The sequence below is a fragment of the Malus sylvestris genome, chromosome 11 (genome assembly GCF_916048215.2).
Source record: "Malus sylvestris chromosome 11, drMalSylv7.2, whole genome shotgun sequence".
NCBI classification, from domain to species: Eukaryota; Viridiplantae; Streptophyta; class Magnoliopsida; order Rosales; family Rosaceae; genus Malus; species Malus sylvestris.
In genome coordinates this window covers 8,014,107-8,034,692 of record NC_062270.1, presented here as the reverse complement: position 1 = coordinate 8,034,692, position 20,586 = coordinate 8,014,107, and the positions used below count along the sequence as shown (strand labels likewise).

Sequence of the window (20,586 nt, the reverse complement as noted above, 5' to 3'; positions counted from 1 at the left end):
AAGGAAATATCGTTAATTTCTTCGCACTCCATTCAAATTCTAATCTCGTGGTTTCATCATTTTCCTTGCATTTGTTGGGAAGACAAAAAAAGTGGATAAATAATACGCTAAAAGTGATTTGGGGTTTATTAAGAAATTTTTTATTATTTTTTAAAAACCTAATAAGGTCAAAATTGGCATTGCATAGTATAATGTATATGTCATTTAATATCAAATTTGAATGTGGTGTGTATTCAACAATAAGTGGGGTGCTAATAAAAAAAGCCTAGTATTATCCATACACTTATTTTTACTTCTCACATGTCTATTTCAATTTCTTACTTTTATTTAGATCAAATGAATTGAAGATTGTGAATTGAAGAATATCAATTATTAAAAAGTAATAACGATGTATTAAAGATAAGATGTGTGTGTGAATATCACTCCCAAAAAAATGAAAAGTATGACTACACATCGTTAGTGACACCGAGATTGACTATGTTAGTTTTTTAAGTTTGAACAAACAACTACGTACAATGGGAACGCAAGAAAATTGTAACTTGACCATCACGAATGGACTTTTTTTCTTTCCTTTTTTATAAAAGGAACCATCAAGCAGTTTTGCTATGACAGTCCATCATTTCAAAAGTTAAGAAAACTCACATTTCAGTCTATCCTGATCACCATCATGTTATTTACCAGAGTCCGGAATTAAACCTAAAACCACATAAGGATTTGAGGAACTTTGTCGGTTTGCAGTTGTGATCCACATCCTTCTATCTCTCTCTCGCTAAAACCCTAATGTCCAAATCTGATTGGCTACATGTTATCATCTTTTGTGTATATTCTTCTGTGCATTATTTTTAAAAGGGGTGGCTGACTTGTCCTGCTCTTTAACCCCCTTCCCAGAAGGTTCGTCGGTCTCCAGCTCCTATTTTTTCTTAAATAAGGCACGCATATTCTTCTCTGTATATATATGTATGTACACACACAGAGTTCCAGAGTCCAGTCAATGTATCTGATCTCCTTACGAGTTTTCACGGGTGTAAGATACTCTGCTATCTTTTCTTAGTTATTCCAGAAGTTTCAGCCGCTTTTATTTATTCGATTATTGTGTGTTCAATTCAATTTATTTTCCTGTTCATAACCTGTTCGCTGGTTTGTGCAAAGTCTGAATCTTGCTATCTGTTTCTGGGTATTTTCTCAATTGCCCAATTGGGTCGAGTTCTTCATAACCGAGATTCCATTTTTCATTTCACTTTCAATTCTCCATAGAATCAGTTCCAAAATCTCACATCCCAGTTGGGTTTCTTGAAAATTTGAAAAATCTGACTTGGGATTGTTGAAAAGTTGAAACTTTATGGATACCCTTCTTGAAAGATATGATGTTTCCATGGAAAGATTCAATTTTGGGTCAGTCTATCCTCATCAAAATCTTGTAAATGGGTTCAAAGTGAATCATGAATCCACCAATTCAATTTTCCCTCCAACAAACTTGGATCATAATTCTAGTGATTCAAGCCCTTATTCGAGCGCTGGTTCAGATGGAGATTCTATTGACCCTAATGATTTCAATCATCCGATGCTCAAGTACATAAGCGATATTCTTCTGGAAGAAGATTTGGAGGGTAAACCTTGCATGATGCAGGACTGTTTGGCCCTCCAAGCTGCTGAGAAGTCTTTCTTTGATGTCCTTAATCCGAAGGGTCCCCCTTCGCCAAACCAACCCCCTTTGTCCCTTAGCCTTGAGAATTCGGATGATGATTCCACCCCGAGTTTTCATAGCGGTGATGGCTCCTCTATTGCTGCTAAGACAGAATGGGGTTTTGATTCTTCAGAAACCTCCCATTTCCAATCTTCTCTTGTTGAGTCTCAATCGGATAACCTTTTGGTTTCGGATTTGCTTTCTGAGCCGCAAAGTTCTGAGCATTTCGGAGGTGTAGGGGAAGCAAGCAAGTTCCTCCCAAATGGAAGTTTTGGAACTTTTAACCAGGAGAGGCACCACTTGATGCATCCAGGTCCTGATCTGTGGCCTCCGGGGACTCGCACACTGGTGAGGAGGCCGGAGAATGATGGGTACAACTCAACAAATATATTGAAGGGAAAAAAGAATCATCAAAGGGAGGATGTTGATTATCCAGAAGAAGGGAGGAGCAGCAAGCTGCCAGTTGCTTTTGCTGATGACTCTGAGCCGCCGCAAGAAATGTTTGATGAAGTGTTGCTCTGTCATGGGCATCATCTTCTGGGTAACAAGCAGTCAAAAGGGGCTAAAACAACGCGTTCAAAGAAACAGAATAACAACACGAAAATAGTTGATTTGAGAACATTGCTAACCCAATGTGCACAAGCTGTGGCAAACTATGACCAACGAACTGCAAGTGAACTACTCCAGAAGATACGGCACCACTCTTCCCCCTGCGGTGATGCAAACCAGAGATTAGCTCATTACTTTGCTGATGGCCTAGAGGCACGCTTGGCTGGCGCCACAACCCCAACATACTCTTTTCTTGTTGGTACACAAACATCAACTGCTGAAATATTTAAAGCTTATCAGGTATTTATTTCTTCATCCCCTTTCAAGCCCATGTCAAATTGCGTGGCCAACAGAACGATTATGAAACTCTCTGAAGACGCGACAAGGCTTCACATTATTGATTTTGGTATTTCGTATGGTTTCCAATGGCCCTCCTTTATCCAACATATCTCGGAGAGAACTGGTGGACCTCCTAAGCTTCGTATCACAGCAATTGAGCTTCCCCAACCAGGTTTTCGACCTACAGAAAGAGTTGAAGAGACCGCGCGTCGGTTGAAAAAATATGCTGAGAGATTTAATGTTATATTTGAGTGCAATGTCATTGCTCAGAAATGGGAGACAATCAAATTTGAGGATCTTAAAATTGACAGAAGTGAGCTGACTGTGGTCAATTGTATGTACCGTTTAAAGCATATACCTGATGAGACGGTGATGGCGAGCAATCCAAGAGATATTGTGCTAAAGTTGATCAAGAAAATTAATCCAGACGTTTTCATTCATGGGGTTGTCAATGGGACATACAATGCACCCTTCTTTGCCACACGGTTCAGAGAGGCACTCTACCACTACTCTGCATTATTTGATATCTTTGAGGCCACTGTTCCCCGCGAAGATGAAATGTGTCGGTTGTTTGAAAAAGCAATTTACGGTAGAGACATAGTGAATGTCGTAGCTTGTGAGGGACTGGAAAGAGTTGAAAGGCCTGAGACATACAAGCAGTGGCAGGTTCGGAACGTGAGGGCTGGGTTTAAGCAGCTCCCGCTAGACCAAGCTCTTTTGAAGCGAGTGAAGAGAATGTTGAAGTCTTATCATGATGATTTTAGGATTGATGAAGATGGGAACTGGATGTTGCAGTCATGGAGAGGAAGAACTGTCTTGGCTCTTTCAATTTGGGTGCCGGCCTAGGCAACTATTACAATCTTTATTCTCTTCGTTGTTGAATTTTTTGTGTAATATTCCATCCAGGGACAAAGGTGTGCATACTGCTTTGTTCTTGGTTTTATGAGTTTATTGTTTATTTTTCATTTATTCATTGCTGCCTATGGGAGCTTGATCTTGGATATGTAATATTTTGAACCAGTTCTTGATAAATGCACTCTTTTGCCAACATATGGTTGTTAAATGCTCAACTCTTCTTATGACTTGAGATTCTTAGTACATTTTTGGTGTTTACAATTGGATTGGATTGGATTGGATTGGATAACTCACCACACCTAAGGTACATTGAAGTAAGAAATACAGGTGTACTTTTCCATTTTGTCTAAGTTGAGGGAATTCGGTAGATTAGTCACTAAGGAAATTCATTCCTTTCAATTCCCACAAATTGGTAGGATTGGATTTGGGGATATGCTCTTTTTAGAACTAATCTCTCTTTTGCCTTCAACTTGGACTCTTGAATCTACAGTGTTATCCAATCCAATCTAATCATAGCGCCAAATGTGGAACGCCTAAAAACAGTGAATCAAATTAGGGGTGGGCAAACGGGTACAAGAACCGTAGGTCGGAGCAGGTACGGACCGGTTCCTATTTTGTAAAAACAGAAACGGGGCGGGCCTTTGAAATTTTTGGTTCAGGCCGATTCCTGAAGTATAGGAACCGTGGGTACCCGGACCGGCCCGTTTGTAGTTAGAATGGACGATGAGATTGAAGAGATTATCTCTCCATCCAATCTGAATTGTTGGTTTTAGGTTTGCTCATCCTCAAACCTATCGAATTCAACTGTCACTCTCACTTTGTCGATCGAGTCTCTCTCGCCGTCTCCAGTGCGTCGTCCTCTTCCCTTCACCACCCCGACAGCACGACGGCCCAGGCGACCACCATCTTCTCGATTTGTCACCTATCTCTCACCTCTCTCTCAGCGTCTCAATTTGACATCCCAAGGACCCAGACTTACAGAACCCAGCCACTCATCTTCTCTATTTGTCACCTCTCATTCGCCGTCTCGAGTGCGTTGTCCCCTCCCCTCATCGAGGAGAACGAGATTCAGATCCTGCAGGTTTACTCCAAGGAGATCAGCAAGCGCATGCTCGACACCATCAAGTCCAAGAACGTCATTGCTTCCGCTGCTCAAAACGGCGATACGGAGTCTGAAACTGTGAGCTCTGCGGTGGAATCTATCGCTGCTGCCGCCAGTGAGGATGCTAAGGCTGAAGAGTACTGATCTCTCCATGTGTGTTAGGTCACTCTTAGCTTCATATTAGGGCTTTCATATCGAGATTTGTTCGTATTTATCATGGATTTCTTGTGATGCCTATATACCTAATGACTTGCTAAATATTTAAACTTTGTTAATTTCGCTATGCGCTTCAATTTTCTGTGGATTATATTATCTGGGTTTCTAATGTGAGTATTGATCTACTGAGTCTTGATCTGCTTTGTTCAGAGATGTTTATGCTCAAGATTTTATAAGGAAGTGGGTGCATTTGGAATTGGAAATTTTTCAAAATCTTTCCTCTTGCATTATCTAGGTTTCCTATTGCATAATCTACTACACTGGTGAATCTGTACAATCTGTGCAAATTCCAGTTTTTTTATTTATTTCAAAAAAAAAAAGAAAAAAAACCAATGACCCATGGACCCGGCCTGAACCGGTCCGTATCAACCGAGCCAGGTAAGGTCTGATTCCTAAATAAGAAAATGTAATCTCCGACTCGGCCCGGCTCTCTCCTTTGCATTGTGTCCGGTCTGGTCCCTTCAAATTTGGGCCCAGCCTAACCCGTGCCCACCCCTAAATCAAATACAAATTATTACTTCAGAAAGAAAAAGAACTCTGCAATCAAAGTGTCAAACTTCTATAAAGCTTGATAATCAATGATTAAAAAAGCCAAAATCTATGGCAGCAATGAAGAAAACTGCAACTTAAACAGAAAAAAAAAACCTAAAAATTGTTATACTAGTTGTTGGTGAATTCATATGGTCAATCTGTCATATGTCACATCCTAGCTCGACTCCGCCATAGAACGATATTGTCCGTTATGGGCTTACCATTCTCTCACGGTTTTGTTTTTGGGTTTCGGCACGAGAACTTCCTAGGGGGTCACCTATCATAGGATTGCTCTCACCCAAACTCACTTAACTAAGAAGTTCTTATAGGATCCGGAGCCAGTGAGTTCCCAAAACGCATCTTGCAAATAAGAGGTGAGCATGTACATATAAGGCATAGAGGGCGATGTGGGATCTCACAATCCACCCCCCTTAGGGGCCCAATGTCCTCCTCGACACACCCGCACCGAACGGCAGAGTGGCTCTTGCAAGACGTGTAAGATATTTCTGAAATCATAAGAACAACAACAAGACATTAGGATCACAAATTTGATAAACCAAAATTACAATAAATCAATTACAATTTACTTATCTTTGGAATACGGAAGACATGGCTCTTGCAGATGACAAATGAGTCTTCTACTTTCAACAAGCGGAAGTGTTCCAGCAATAATAGGGTTTGCTCGGAATGGAACGTATGTTTTGTGAAAGCAGGGACACCCTTAATATAGTGATTAGGGTTCCCCTAATTCCGCCTATTATAGTAATTAGAGGAATACACCAAATCACCATTTATTCTTAATATTGTCCCACCAAGGCATGTACAATATGTCTTACTTAATTTGGGTTTCAATTAGTCAACTAAATATATCTTGGTTCCATGATTCTTGCCAACCAATATTGAATCACATTAAAAGCCAAATATCTTGAAGATCAAGTTATTTGTCTTTCAAGTAATTCGATTCATAATAATTGACAACTCAACATGAGTCTTATAAGACGCGTTTTAGGAATTCACTGGTTCTGATCCCATTTTTTTTTTTAGAAGAACTGGTTCTAATCCCATAAGAACTCCGAAGTTGAGTTTGGACGAGAGCGGTCCTAGGATAGGTGACCCCCTGGTTTTGTTTCTGGGTTTCGGCACAAGAACTTCCCAGGGGGGTCACCTATCATAAGACTGCTCTCGCCCAAACTCACTTAACTTCTGAGTTCGTATGGGATCCAGAACCAGTGAGTTCCCAAAACGCGTCTTGCAAATGGGAAGTGAGCATGTACATATAAGGTATATAGGATCCTCTCCCCTAGGTGATGTGGAATCTCACAATCCATCCCCCCTTAGGGGCCCAATGTCCTCCTCGGCACACCCGCACAGAACGGCAGAGTGGCTCTGATACCAAATTGTCACATCCCAGCTCGACTCCGCCATAGCACGATATTGTCCGCTCTGGGCTTACCATTCCCTCACGGTTATGTTTTTGGGTTTCAGCACGAGAACTTCCCAGAGGGGGTCACCCATCCTAGGACTGCTCTCGTCCAAACTCACTTAACTTCAGAGTTCTTATTGGATCCAGAGTCAGTGAGTTCCCAAAAGACCTCGTGCTATAGGAAGGGGAGCATGTACATATAAAGCACATCACCCTCTCTTTGTTGGTCGATGTGGGATCTTACATCATAGGAGAAGCAAAATATGACTGATTAGAATTTTCTAGGTTTTACTTTTAGTACCCTTATTTTTATTTATTTGTTTTGTATTGGTTGTAATCAAATTTCAATCTTTTCATACCTTATAATTGACACGGTCAATTTTCACCCTTGCAAAAACTTTGAATAGAAAATTATGTTGGGAACCCAGGAAAGGTATAGATTGACAGGCAAGGACTTACCTAATTTGTTGATTGGCCCCTGCAAAGTTGATTTTTATGTTTATGGTCCAATTGACTCTTGACCACCCACCTACCATGACAGGAGTTAAAGCAGCCTTACTCTATAATCTATATGGACTGCAATTTTATTAAAATTTGACTACTGACTTTGTCAAACTTTTGAATTCAGACCTTGCCAGAAGTTTCATTAAAATATGCAGTATGATGATGTTTCCGCAGATTCTATTTTAAAATAAAAAATAGCATCTGTCTGATCAGTGTACTGTTCCACAAGTAATCAGGTACTCTGCAATATTTCTTAGTTTTTCCTTCTTTCATTCCTTTTTTTATTTATCAATTCCAAATTTCATCACTTTTGAGCCTTGAAAATTAAGAATTTTGAGCTAATCCTGCTAGATAGTTTGTTTTCATGGATACCCTTTATGTTGAAAGATTTTCTGCCCCCACTGAAGGATTTGAATTCGGCAATGGCTCGAATTCAGTCTGTTCTGATGAGAATCTTGCAGATGGGTTCAAAGAGAATCATGAATCCACCAACCCAAATTCCCTTCCATCCAACTTAGATCATCCTAGTGTTTCAAGAACTTCTTTGAGCGCGGGTTCGGATGCTGATAATATCGACATCAGTGATTGCAATCAACCTGTGCTCAAGTACATAAGTGATATTCTTCTGGAGGAAGATTTGGAGGGTAAGGCCTGCAAGTTGCAGCAATCCTTGGCCCTCCAAATTGCTGAAAAATCTTTTCATGATGCCCTTAATTCGGAAAACCCTCCTTTACTCAACCAACCCACTTTTTCTGTGTACCAAAGCTTTGAGAATTCCGATGTCGGTTTTCATAGCAGTGATGGCTCTATTGCCAGTTTTTATAGCAGTAATGGCTATATTTCTGCTAATAGCGGCTGTGGTTGGGATGTTTCACAACTCTGTCATGTCCAGTCTTCACTCTTTGAGCCTATATCGGATACCCTTAACGTTTCGGATTCGTTTTCTGTAGAGGAAGGAATCAAGTTCGTTCCAAAAAAAAGTTGTGAAATCATTGACCCTAAGAGGGACCAGTTAGTGCCTTCAGGTTCTGATCAGTGGCCTCCAGGTCCTTGCACACTGATTGGGAATTTGGCATCAAAGAATGGCTACACCTCAACAAATGGATCAAAGGGAAAGAAGAATCATCGGCGGGAGGATGGCTATGACACAGAAGAAGGAAGAAGAAACAAGCAGTCAGCTGCTGCTTGTGACCGTTCTGATCTGCAAGAAATATACGATAAGGTACAACTACAGAGCGTGAACCATGAACCTGACTCTTGTTCTCATGATGAACCTTCGCAATCCAAGGGAAATAGGATGTTGCAGCATAAGAAGCAGTCAAATGGATCAAAAGCATCATGTGGAAAGAAACAAAACAGCAACGGGAAGGTAGTAGACCTGTGCAAACTGCTAACTGAATGCGCAGAAGCTGTGGCAAGCTATGACCAACAAGCTGCAAATGAACTACTCAAGCAGATAAGGCAGCACACTTCGCCCTACGGTGATTCAACCCAGCGATTAGCTCATTACTTCGCTGATGGCTTAGAGGCGCGGTTGGCTGGTGCCAGAAACCCGTCGTATTGCCCTCTTATAATGATGCACATACCAGAAGCCGAAATCTTAAAGGCTTACCAGGTGTATGTTACTGCATGCCCTTTCAAGAAGATGGTGCACTTCTTTGCCAACAGAACAATTATGAAAACAGCAGAGAAGGCGACAAGGCTTCACATTATTGATTTCGGCATTTCTTATGGTTTGCAATGGCCCTGCCTTATCCAAAGTCTCTCAGAGAAAACTGGCGGGCCTCCTAAACTTTGTATCACATTAATTGAGGTTCCCCAACCAGGCCTTCGACCTGCCGAGATAATTGAAGAGACGGGGCGTCGCTTAACTAAATACTGTGAGAGGTATAATGTCCCATTTGAGTACAATGTCATTGCTAAGAAATGGGAAACCATTCGATTGGAGGATTTTCGTATTGACAGAAATGAGGTGACCGTGGTTAACTGCATGCACCGGTTGAAGCAAATTCCTGATGAAACAGTGATGGCGAACAATCCAAGAGATGCTGTCTTAAATTTGATCAAGAGAATCAATCCAGACCTTTTCATGCACGGAGTTGTCAATGGAACATACAATGCGCCCGCCTTTGTCACACGGTTCAAACAGGCGCTCTTCCACTTCTACACTTTCTTTGATATGTATGAGGCCACTGTTCCACGCGAAGATGAACAAAGAATGTTGTTTGAAAGAGCAATATTTGGGAGGGACATAATAAATGTTGTAGCGTGCGAGGGGCAGGAGAGAGTTGAAAGGCCGGAGACATACAAGCAGTGGCAGGCTAGGTATGCGAGGATCGGGTTCAAGCAGCTGCCGTTAGACCGAGCGCTCTTGAAGAAAGTGAAGACCATGTCGAAGGTGATGGGGTATCATAGTGATTTCCTAATTGAAGATGATGGCCAGTGGATGCTGCAGGGATGGAAAGGAAGAATCGTCTTAGCACTTACTGCTTTGAAGCCTGCGTAGGAGTTTCACTTTGTGATGCATAAAATCTGTATTTTCTTGTATCTTCAATATTTCCTGTACGTCTCGTTTACTCACTAGGTTCAATCAACATATTGAATGAAGAAACGGATGTTACCTTTCAAATCTTGTTTAAATTGAAGGAAATGTTTTTACTTTTACCTGTTACTAGTCAATAGCAGCAGGGAGGCTGCTATTGCTGTTTACACGTTAGCACGATTGCAAGTGGTTTCCAGCCGAAACAAGGTTCTAAAATACGCTAAGCGCTGCTCAGGCGTTATGCAGGGGCTAGCGCCTAGGCGTTTAGGTAGGACCTAGCGGTTTTTTTAATTAATTAAATTTATTACCTAACATATAAATAAATAACTATTTATACTTAAAAAATACATAATTGTATTGGGATACATAAATTGCCAAATAAAATGACATGTAGATTATAAAGTATTAAAACATATCGAAAACACGGAAAACAAACATATAATGAGTATTTATTCAAGTATTCAACAAGTCTCCTATAATTTATTGAAAAAATAAAATGCAAAACGAAAGTTCTCGATTTTCTGTCTAAATGAGAGTCACGGTTTAGGCATATGCGCCTAGGCATATCTAGACGTTCTTTTTTAATTTTCAAACGTCCATGAATTAATCAAAAAGATGGTCAGCCGTTAGCGTCTATTAAAATACAAATTAGCGTGGTGAATATTTAAAGTTAAGACAATAATAATCCCACGCGGATTTACACATATTGTTGTTTTAGCCCAAGTGCAGTTCATCTTTACGCTTAGGGTCTTTTTCACTATATATGTCTATATGGTTTTTCCCATTTTGTTTAGAAGGTGGCGGCTGATTTTGTCCTATATTAGGAGGAAGGACCTCCCCCAGATGAATGTTTCATTACTGTGAACAGGTTTATATATCCCTCCACTGACGCTCTGATTCATTTTGATTTTAGACATACAGAACAAAGAGTGAAGAATTTCAGGTTTTAATTTTCATTCGAGCGATATTCTAACTAATCAAATCTCAACTACAGCGAAGTGGATTTGAACGTTCGGACGAGAAGAGAAGTGAGCACACTGTTTTAACCAATTTCAGTATGTCTAGATATTCTCTTCTTTTTTTTTCTTGTTTAATCTTATTTGTGTTCATAATCTGCTAGCTGATATTTTCTCTCTCTCTCTCTCTCTCTCTCAATTGGCTGCAGTTCTTGCTTTCCAAAGCTTCCTGATCATCATTTCCAAAATTCCAACACCACAGCTGAGGTTCTTCAAATCTAAGAAACCAGACGAGTTCCTGCTAAATTAATTGTTTTTATGGATACCCTTTTTGAAAGATTTTATGTTCCCATGGAAAGATTCACTGTTGGTCAGGGATCTAATCAAAATCTTGGAAATCATGAATCCACCAATCCAATTTTTCTTCCAACAAACTTGGACCACAATCATAGTGATTCGAGCTCGTCCCAGAATCTTGTAAATGGATTCCAAGTGAACCATGAACCCACCAATACACTTTTCCTTCCGCCCAACTCAGACCATCCAAGTGAATCCGAGTTTTCGAGCTCGGGTTCAGATGGAGATACTTTTGATATTAGTGTTTGCAATCATCCCGTGCTCAAGTACATAAGCGATATTCTTTTGGAAGAAGATTTGGAGGGTAAGCCCTGCATGTTGCAGGACTGCTTGGCCCTCCAAGCTGCCGAGAAATCTTTCTATGATGTTCTTAAACCGAAGGGCCCTTCGTCCAGTCAATCCCCTCTTCCGGTGGACCGAAGCTTTGAGAACTCAGATGATGATTTCAAAGAGAGTTGCCATATTAGTATTGGCTGTGTTGCTGCTAGGACAGACTCGGTTTCGGGTTCAGAAATCTCTCATATCCAATCTTGTCCGGTTGAGTCTTCATCGGATGCCTACAACTCAACATATAGATTGAAGTCAAAGAAAAATCACCTGAGGGAGGATGGCGATTATACAGAAGAAGGGAGAAGCAACAAACAGTCGGCTGCTTCTGCTGATGGGCCCGAGCCACAAGAAATGTTTGATGAGGTTTTGCTCTATAAGGATGCGAGGCGTGCGTTTGAGTCTTGTTCTGATGATCAGTCTGTCAAAACTGACGGAAGTGGGAAGTTGAAGTGCAACAAGCAACCAAAAGTTTCTAAGGCAGCACGCTCGAAGACAAAGAATAAGAACAGGGAAGTAGTAGATTTGTGCACAATGCTGACTCAATGCGCACAAGCTGTGGCAAGCTATGACCAGCAAACAGCGAGTGAACTAATCAAGAAGATAAGGAAGCACTCTTCTCCCTATGGTGAGGCAACCGAGAGATTAGCTTATTACTTTGCTAACGCCCTAGAGGCGCGGTTGGCTGGCTCCAGAACCCCCTCATATTCTCCTCTTTTAAGTCCGCAGACACCAGCTACCGAAATCTTAAAAGCTCACCAGGTGTATATTACTTCATGCCCTTTCATGAAGATGATGTACTTCTTCGCCAATAGAACAATTATGAAACTGGCGGAAAATGCTACGAGGCTTCACATTATTGATTTTGGTATTTCGTATGGTTTCCAATGGCCATGCCTTATCCAACGCCTCTCGGAGAGATGTGGTGGACCTCCTAATCTTCGTTTCACAGCAATTGAGCTCCCCCAACCAGGTTTTCGACCTACTGAAAGGGTTGAAGAGACAATGCGTCGCTTAGAAAAATATGCTAAGAGATTCGTTGTCCCATTTGAGTATAATGTCATTGCTCAGAAATGGGAAACTATCCGATTTGAGGATCTTAAAGTTGACAGGAATGAGCTGACTGTTGTTAACTGTATGCGCCGATTAAGGCACATACCTGATGAAACAGTCGTGATGAGCAGTCCGAGAGACACTGTCCTTAACTTGATCAAGAAAATAAATCCAGATCTTTTCATTCACGGAGTTGTCAACGGGACATACAATTCGCCCTTCTTTGTCAAGCGGTTCAGAGAAGCACTCTTCCATTACTCTTCGCTGTTTGATATGTTTGAGGCCACTATTCCTCGCGAAGATGAACACCGGCTGATGTTTGAAGGAGCAGTATATGGTAGAGACATAATGAATGTTATAGCATGCGAGGGGATCGAACGAGTTGAAAGGCCGGAGACATACAAGCATTGGCAGGTTAGGTATCAGCGGGCAGGGTTCAAGCAGGTGCCGCTAGACCAGGAGCTCATGAGGAAAGTGAAAGCTATGCTGAAGTTGATGCGCTATCACAACGATTTTCGAATCGATGAAGATGGCCACTGGATGCTGCAGGGATGGAAAGGAAGAATTGTCATGGCTCTTTCTGCTTTGAAACCTGCTTAGGAGTTTCACAATGTGGTGCCCAAAATTTGTTTTCTCTTTGAATTATATCTTATAGCTTCTTTTTCACTCTAAATTTTCTCTTATCCATCTCTGCCTATGGAGCTTGATCAAACTTCTTATCAATTGCCTATAATTTGTATATCAATTTCCTATAATTTGTATATCAATTTCCTATAATTTACTACGTGTATATTCAATGCACTAGTTACGCTATAATATTGGTATACTAGCACACATGGTAAATAAGTTTGATAGAAAGTATGACTTATCACTTATGGTGAGAATTGTAGTTTGTTGACAAACGATACGACCAGTTAGAAAAAAATGCGAATTATCGTGAAAGAATGTGTTGATGTATAGAGCAAGCATCCAACGCAAATCCCATAAATTCCGGACACAGACACAAAGCTGGTGGGTGGCTGCTGACTTTGACTAACCTTAAGAGTTAAAGAATAAAGGCTAAAGACTTAAAAGACCTTCCCGGAAAGTTAATGTTCATGCATGTATGAATGAAGAAACAAAGGATAATCACTACATATATATAATTTTTGTATATGCCTGCAATCAAATTTTATAATCCACTGTTGCTTTTTTCTCAGGTGTGAAGTATTTTGCAACTCAAAAGACCAAGAGGTACTCTGAGAATTGTCAATTTTTGTTTGTTCAAATCTTGATTCTGTTCATAACCTGTTGGATGATGTTCCACAACCTCAAATCTGTATATATTTCTTGAGTATTTCTCACTCACCCAATTGGATTGATATCTTATTTTCTGAGTGAATTGCATAATATAAGATTGAAATTATATCACTTTCTTGTTTTCCCCAACTTTTCTTGGCCATCAGTTCCAAAAATCCAATATCTCAATTGGGTTTTCTTGAAAAACCTGATAAATCTGACCAGTTTCTGCTAAATTGGTTGTTTTTATGGATACCCTTTTTGAAAGATCATCAAGTCCCATGCAGAACTTCCAATTTGGTTCTACTCAATTCCAAGTGAATCATGAACCCACCAATCCACTTTTCCTTCCAACAACCCCTGAGCATCCAACTGATTCCGGGTGTTCGAACCCGGGATCAGATGGAGATTCTTTTGACATGAGTGACTGTAATCATTCGGTGATCAAGTACATAAGTGATATTCTTCTGGAAGAAGATTTGGAGGATCAGCCTTGCATGTTGCAGAACTGTTTGGCCCTCCAAGCTGCTGAGAAATCTTTCTATGATGTCCTTAATCCGAAGGATCCTCCTTCGCCTGACCAACCGCCTCTTCCGGTGTACCAAAGCTTTGAGCACTCAGATGATGATTCCTCACAGAGTTATAGCAGTAATGATTCTGTGGCTGCTAAGACAGACTCGGTTTTCGATTCTTCAGAAACCCTTTTGGTTTCAAACTCAACTTCTGGGAATTTTGGAGGAGTTGGGGAGGCAGGAAATCTCGTTCCAAACCTGAAACATGGAATTATTGACTTGGAGAGGTACCAATTAGTTCCCCCGGGCGATAACACACTGAGGAGGAATTCCGCACCGGAGCCAGAGAATGATGGCTACATCTCAGCAAACAGATTGAAGGGAAAGAAGAATCATCAAAGGGAGGATGGTGATTATGAAGATGGAGGGAGAAGCAACAAGCAGTCAGCTGCTTTAGGCGACGACACTGAGCCACAAGAAATGTTTGATAGGGTATTACTCTGTCATGTGAATCATACGCATGGGTCTTGTATTCGTGACAAACCTTTGAGCAGTGAGGGAAGTGAGAAGTTGCAGCCTAACAAGCAGTCAAAAGGGTCTAAAACAACACGCTTGAAGAAACAGAATAACTACCGGGAAGTTGTGGATATTAGCACCCTGCTAACTCAATGTGCACAGGCCACGGCAAGCTATGACCAACGAAGTGCGAGTGAACTACTGAAGCAGATAAGGAAGCACTCTTCCCCCTATGGTGATGCAACCGAGAGATTAGCTCATTACTTTGCTGATGGCCTAGAGGCGCGCTTGGTGGGAGCCAGAACCCCATCGTATTCACCTCTTCTGAGTATACAGATACCAGCCGCTGAAATCTTAAAAGCCCACCAGATGTATGTTAATTATTGCCCTTTCAAGCATATGTTACACTTCTTTTCCAACAGGACAATTATTAAACTAGCTGAAAAAGCAACAAGGCTTCACATTGTTGATTTCGGTATTTCGTATGGTTTCCAATGGCCTTGCCTTATCCAACGCCTCTCGGAGAGAAATGGTGGACCTCCTAGCATACGTTTGACAGCAATTGAGCTTCCCCAACCTGGTTTTCGACCTACAGAAAGAGTTGACGAGACGGGGCGTCGCTTGAAAAAATATGCTGCAAGATTTAATGTCCAGTTTGAGTACAGGGTCTTCGCACAGAAATGGGAGACCATCCAACTTGAGGATCTTAAAATTGACAGAAATGAGCTAACTGTGGTTAACTGCATGCATCGGTTAAAGCACATACCTGATGAAACCGTGGTGGTGAGCAGTCCGAGGGACCTTGTCCTAAAGTTGATCAGAAGAATTAATCCGGACCTTTTCATTCACGGAGTTGTCAACGGGACATACAATTCACCCTTCTTTGTCACACGGTTCAAAGAGGCACTCTACCACTTCTCTGCAATGTTTGATATGTTTGAGGCCACTATTCCTCGCGAAGATGAGCAGCGGATGATGTTTGAAAAGGCAATATATGGTAAAGACATAATGAATGTCGTCGCGTGTGAAGGACTGGAACGAGTTGAAAGGCCTGAGACATACAAGCAGTGGCAGGTTAGATATCATCGGGCTGGGTTCAAGCAGGTGCCGTTAGACCAGGAGCTCTTGAAAAGAGTGAAGATTATGCTGAAGGCAATGCATTATCATGATGATTTTCTAGTAGATGAAGATGGCGAGTGGATGCTTCAGGGATGGAAAGGCAAAACCATCTTCGGTCTTGCTTTCTGGAAACCTGCTTAGTTGCTGGATCATGTTATCTAGGCTAGATTTTTTGACAGTCGTGGATAACTAATACAATCTGTAATCTTTTTGTTCTCGAGTTTTCGAGTTGTCTATACTATACGCACTGCGTGTAGTCATGGTTTATGAGTTCATTTGTTAAGTTTCCTTTATTCATTTCAGCTTCTTGACAAACTACTCTGATCAAAATGCTGCTTATAAGAATTTAGTCGGAAAACCCTAAGCGCGGTTACTTGGCTGCGCAACCTAATTGAAATATAGCTCAGTTGATTGATATTTTGGAAGAAGAAGGAATCGAAGAGAGATGAATGCACAAGGGAGAGGAAATGGTTGTTTCTCTCTCTGCAAATTACTGAGGAAATATTATTCTCGTTGATTGCTTCTCTCACTCCCACACAAGTCATGTAAAAAGAGAATAATACCGTTAGAAACACTTTAGCTGGATCTCTCTCTCGCTAGAAACAGATCTCAGCCATTCATTTAATTAATAACTAGGATCATTACACATGACACTCATGGCCTTACATATTTGAGCCTTACACTTGGCAATATTAAGCACAAGCGACTACACAATTAAACACATGGCTTATTCACTAATACTAATCAGCTCACTGCTTATAATTCAACAATAGGCACCATGTAACTTCTAACTCACTAGTTACGCAGGAATCAGGGATTAAACTTGACGAAAACTTTTAATACGGCTTAACAGATTTAAGAACTCGAACCAACGAATCGAAGCGAGCAGTGACGAACTCGAAACTAAATATTATGCAGTGAAAATCATGATTTTACTTCATACACACATTCAACTTGTAACCTTCAAGAAGCTAGCCGAATAGGACTGTCGCGATAACTGCTATGCATCATTGACCGTCTTTCAACCTAATGTACAACGCATACCATTCAAGTGAGAGAGAGAGCTCAGAGAGAGAGAGAGAATTTGGGGTGCGTTTGGTACGCAGACGGGACGGGACGGGACGGAACGAAGGTGTAATTTTTGAAAAAGACATGGGGTATATTTGTCTTAAAATGGTAAAACATTGTGTTCCACGGACGTGGAACAAACCCGTTCCAGGGGGGAGATGGAACGCAAAAACACCCAAAATCTGTCCCGTGGAACAACCCGTTCCACCCATTTTTGGCGCACCAAACAAGGGACGGAACGCCTCGTCCCGTTCCGTCCTGTCCCGTCCCACGTACCAAACGCACCCTTGGACTAAACGCTTGAGAAACAAGGTGTAGAGGACTGAGTCAAACTTCAAGATTCTTATCCGGGTTTGCTTCTGCTATTTTATTGTTTCCTTGGGCAAACAAAGAAACAACAATAATAATGAGGAATATTCTAATCTCCATGCATATGAGTCAAACCAACTAGTCAAAAAAAAAAAAACATCAAAAGTCAAGGCGCTTCTCTGAAAATTCAAGAGACTGTTCTGGTTGGAAAACAACCCACCATATATTTTGTCTTTAGGTATTGATGCACATCAAATTGGATGAAACTGGCCCATTCTAATAAAATGTAAAGACAAATTGCCAACTAGGATGGTTGAATTAGTAAAGATCGTTTTTTTTTTTTCGCTAAGTTAAAGTCTAGGTTCGAGTTTCGCTACCAACAATTTTTTTAATAAGCGATCAGTAAAAACTAAAAAAATGGCCAAGATCCCAGTCCTCAAATATGTTTGCGGTATACCTTTATCTAAAATGGTGTCCTCTGCCACAGTTAAAGGTAGCCGCCCACTGCACCATATCATGGATAACGCACATGGGTTAGAAGAAGCCATCTTTGGCTTTAGTACAGCACATAGTTTATGCATGATTATATGGTAGGAGAAACATCGCCTTGCTAGACTGTTTGGTATAAAAAAAAATACTTATGTTATTAGACTGTAAATTTAATCTATTGATTAGGTTGATTTTTGTTTGAATGTGTCATTGTATTCAATATATAATAATATAAATATTTGTCTGGCTACAAGTCTAGAAAGAGACCTTATATATTGGATCTCCGAGTGTGTCATGTGTCCCATAGCATCGTGACTCTAGGGCGAAAAGTAGGAGAAATTAGATTTTCTTGATTTTTTATAATACATCGATATTTTTACATTAGAGGAAAATTGAGTTTAGTTAAGCCACATAATATGCAGTCTAATTTGATATTTAATTAGTTCCTATTTAAGATTTGATTAAGAAGCTTTGACCACTTGCCACATCACTATTTTTCTATTTTCAAATTACATGTCATTAGTGTAAAAGTATCTTATTTCCCCAATCTCTTGAATTCCGATGCTTACTTTTTTAAGAAAACTAACGAAAATTCCTCAAAAATTTTAGTTTTAATCAAAATGACAAAATAAAGGTGTAAGTGAATTGTACCATAAGTGACTTTCTAAGCTTAAAATGTCTTTAATGTTAAAAGTGAACAATACCATGAGTGTTTCATTAAAACTCCTACTTTTTTCTATAAAAATTAATTAAAGTAATTCCTCATTAATAGTAAAAAAAGTAATTAAAATATATAATTCGTTGATAACAAATGTATCGACTTTTGGTACGTTTATATTTCAAATGTACCTTAAACCAAATGTATACATGTTATCGGTAACCAAACGTACTTATATAATCAAACAACCATACAATCAAACGTACCTATATTGTGTTTATGTACCTGATAACTAATTTTGGAACATTCTAATTAATTTATTAAAACAAATATAATAATAAACAATAAAAATTTTGATATAACCATAAAGAGATGAATAATAAACGCATTAATAATAGGAGTATAAAATGGTTAACAAAGAAAGAACGTGAAGTTGACAAAAAGAAACGTGAAGAATATACTTCAAATAAAATAAAATTTTGTCCCAAAAATTGTAAGAGAAATATTTAATATTTAATCAAATTTTTAAAAGGAAAAAAATTTTATTTAAAAAAAGAAAAAAGAAAAAAAGAAGAGATGTTTAGTCTATGACGTTCTAAAACGAGGTGTCTATATCAAAATGCCCACACAAAAAATCCAAAAGTTGATACCTTGTCTATCTCTTCAGATCTTAGATCTTAGGGCATGTTTGAAAGAGCTTTTGGCCATAAACAGTTGCTTATAACACATTTGCCATAAATACACAACAAGACACCATATTTAAACTCACAGTACGACAATATAAACATCTGTCTGAGAATGCAAACTCAACGAGATCATTACTTTAAATAATGGTATTCCAAATTGTGCTCGTAGTCTCATACTGTAGCGTTAAATACCTTACCCCTACGTAAAGCGTGTTTGAAATTAAAAATGCTTCCGATGATAACGATTTGTATCACGTTTCATATAAGTCAGAACTAGACAACAAACTTTCATCATGTTAAAACAATGTTTCTCCCAATGAATATCAAAAAAGAAGAAGAAAACAAAACAAAATCAATTCATCTCGTGGATTCTTTGGTCCCCCCACCATACTCACATTTACATACCGATGTATCTGGTTGTCCAACCCAAACCACAAAAGTATAAGGATAATCACTAATGCTTTATTGTTAATTAATCATCATAATACACAACATTATTGATCTGATTAGTACTAAACAATGAGAGCTTTGTCCAATCAAGTTTAACCTTTTGTCTCTGCTGATGCCAATCAAAACTTAAATTAATAACCTAGTGAAAGCAAAAGCTAAAAGGAACTGTAATAATATTCCACTCTTACCATAAAATACATGCAAATCATTTTTTTATTAACCTAATCCAATTATTTTGGGGTTGTCACTCATTAGCCACCGCACTAATTAAGGCACCTGAGTTCTGAGGCAGATTCACATAATCTGATCATGAATTGGTATTATACTCATATAATAAATAAGTATTCAACCTTGTAAAGAAAGCATGATGCTTTTGTGTTTATATACTAAATAGATTGTGTTACGCCTGCAAGCAGAACCGATTATATATTTTTAATCAAATAGAGAACCGTAGCGCATAAAATAAAAAATGAACACACTAAACTGTGAGTTGTATACAATTTATTGTATAATTAGCGACACAAGCAAAACGGGGCACATGTTGTTTATCGAAAGCATAATCGAAGCATCAAAGCACAAACAATGAAGAATACGAATTGGTGATTTATATAATATAGGTTATTACATGTTTAGTGACCTTCCAAATTCTAGTTTCTGTTAAATGTTTGTAACTCGGTTCTATGTGCTTCTTTTTTTTTTTTTTTTTTAAAGGAAAAATGCAAGTGTTTTATGGAAAAACACCAATATGAAGGAAGCGCACAACAAGTGCTTCTTTTAGAAAGCGCTTCAAATGCGTTTTTCAACCCAGAAGCATGTTTAACTTTTTCCGCCAAACTCTATTGGAAGCGCTTTTGGTGATCCAAAAAAGCTTTTAGTTATTTTAAAAGAATTTTCAAACATGCCCAATAATTTCATGGGAAATTTGATTTGCACCCATAACCTCTCTCTACACCCTCGACACTTATATTATTTTTAATTCAACTATCAATATCTTTTTAAACCCAAATTTATTACTTAAGCTATTCTCACAAACTCAATTCAATATTTAAATTTATCTTTACAC

At 39.4% G+C, this 20,586-nt stretch overlaps 5 protein-coding genes across 6 annotated transcripts; all 5 read left to right on the top strand.

The window, feature by feature from the left end:
• Nucleotides 1-666: 666 nt before the first annotated feature.
• LOC126591162 (scarecrow-like protein 14) lies at nucleotides 667-3,622 on the top strand. Its single transcript, XM_050256743.1, has one exon. The coding sequence runs from the start codon at nucleotides 1,340-1,342 to the stop codon at nucleotides 3,416-3,418; it is 2,079 nt and encodes a 692-aa protein (XP_050112700.1). The 5' UTR covers nucleotides 667-1,339; the 3' UTR covers nucleotides 3,419-3,622.
• A 521-nt stretch (nucleotides 3,623-4,143) lies between these two features.
• On the top strand, nucleotides 4,144-4,673 carry LOC126590179 (MFP1 attachment factor 1-like). The gene is made up of 2 exons (XM_050255706.1): nucleotides 4,144-4,189; nucleotides 4,372-4,673. Exons 1-2 carry the CDS (start codon nucleotides 4,144-4,146, stop codon nucleotides 4,671-4,673), a joined length of 348 nt encoding a protein of 115 aa, XP_050111663.1.
• Nucleotides 4,674-7,307: 2,634 nt separating this feature from the next.
• On the top strand, nucleotides 7,308-9,832 carry LOC126591161 (scarecrow-like protein 11). The gene has a single exon (XM_050256742.1). The coding sequence runs from the start codon at nucleotides 7,568-7,570 to the stop codon at nucleotides 9,707-9,709; it is 2,142 nt and encodes a 713-aa protein (XP_050112699.1). The 5' UTR covers nucleotides 7,308-7,567; the 3' UTR covers nucleotides 9,710-9,832.
• Nucleotides 9,833-10,555: 723 nt separating this feature from the next.
• On the top strand, nucleotides 10,556-13,222 carry LOC126591160 (scarecrow-like protein 30). Of its 2 annotated transcripts, none has more exons than XM_050256740.1 (2): nucleotides 10,556-10,773; nucleotides 10,911-13,222. In XM_050256740.1, exon 2 carries the CDS (start codon nucleotides 11,020-11,022, stop codon nucleotides 13,036-13,038), a length of 2,019 nt encoding a protein of 672 aa, XP_050112697.1. In that variant the 5' UTR covers nucleotides 10,556-10,773; nucleotides 10,911-11,019; the 3' UTR covers nucleotides 13,039-13,222. The 2 variants fall into 2 exon arrangements, with proteins under 2 accessions (XP_050112697.1, XP_050112696.1); XM_050256739.1 differs by having other exon boundaries at nucleotides 10,556-10,800.
• Nucleotides 13,223-13,395: 173 nt separating this feature from the next.
• On the top strand, nucleotides 13,396-16,178 carry LOC126591159 (scarecrow-like protein 30). Its single transcript, XM_050256738.1, has one exon. The coding sequence runs from the start codon at nucleotides 13,965-13,967 to the stop codon at nucleotides 16,002-16,004; it is 2,040 nt and encodes a 679-aa protein (XP_050112695.1). The 5' UTR covers nucleotides 13,396-13,964; the 3' UTR covers nucleotides 16,005-16,178.
• The last annotated feature ends 4,408 nt before the right edge of the window (nucleotides 16,179-20,586 follow it).

Bases quoted from the DNA above. Each gene is read 5' to 3' on its own strand.
- LOC126591162 (XM_050256743.1), top strand. From the start codon at position 1,340: ATGGATACCCTTCTTGAAAGATATGATGTTTCCATGGAAAGATTCAAT.
- LOC126590179 (XM_050255706.1), top strand. From the start codon at position 4,144: ATGGACGATGAGATTGAAGAGATTATCTCTCCATCCAATCTGAATT. The intron at 4,190-4,371 runs GTTGGTTTTAGG...CCTCTCTCTCAG, and splicing joins CTCTCCATCCAATCTGAATT to CGTCTCAATTTGACATCCCA.
- LOC126591161 (XM_050256742.1), top strand. From the start codon at position 7,568: ATGGATACCCTTTATGTTGAAAGATTTTCTGCCCCCACTGAAGGATTT.
- LOC126591160 (XM_050256740.1), top strand. From the start codon at position 11,020: ATGGATACCCTTTTTGAAAGATTTTATGTTCCCATGGAAAGATTCACT.
- LOC126591159 (XM_050256738.1), top strand. From the start codon at position 13,965: ATGGATACCCTTTTTGAAAGATCATCAAGTCCCATGCAGAACTTCCAA.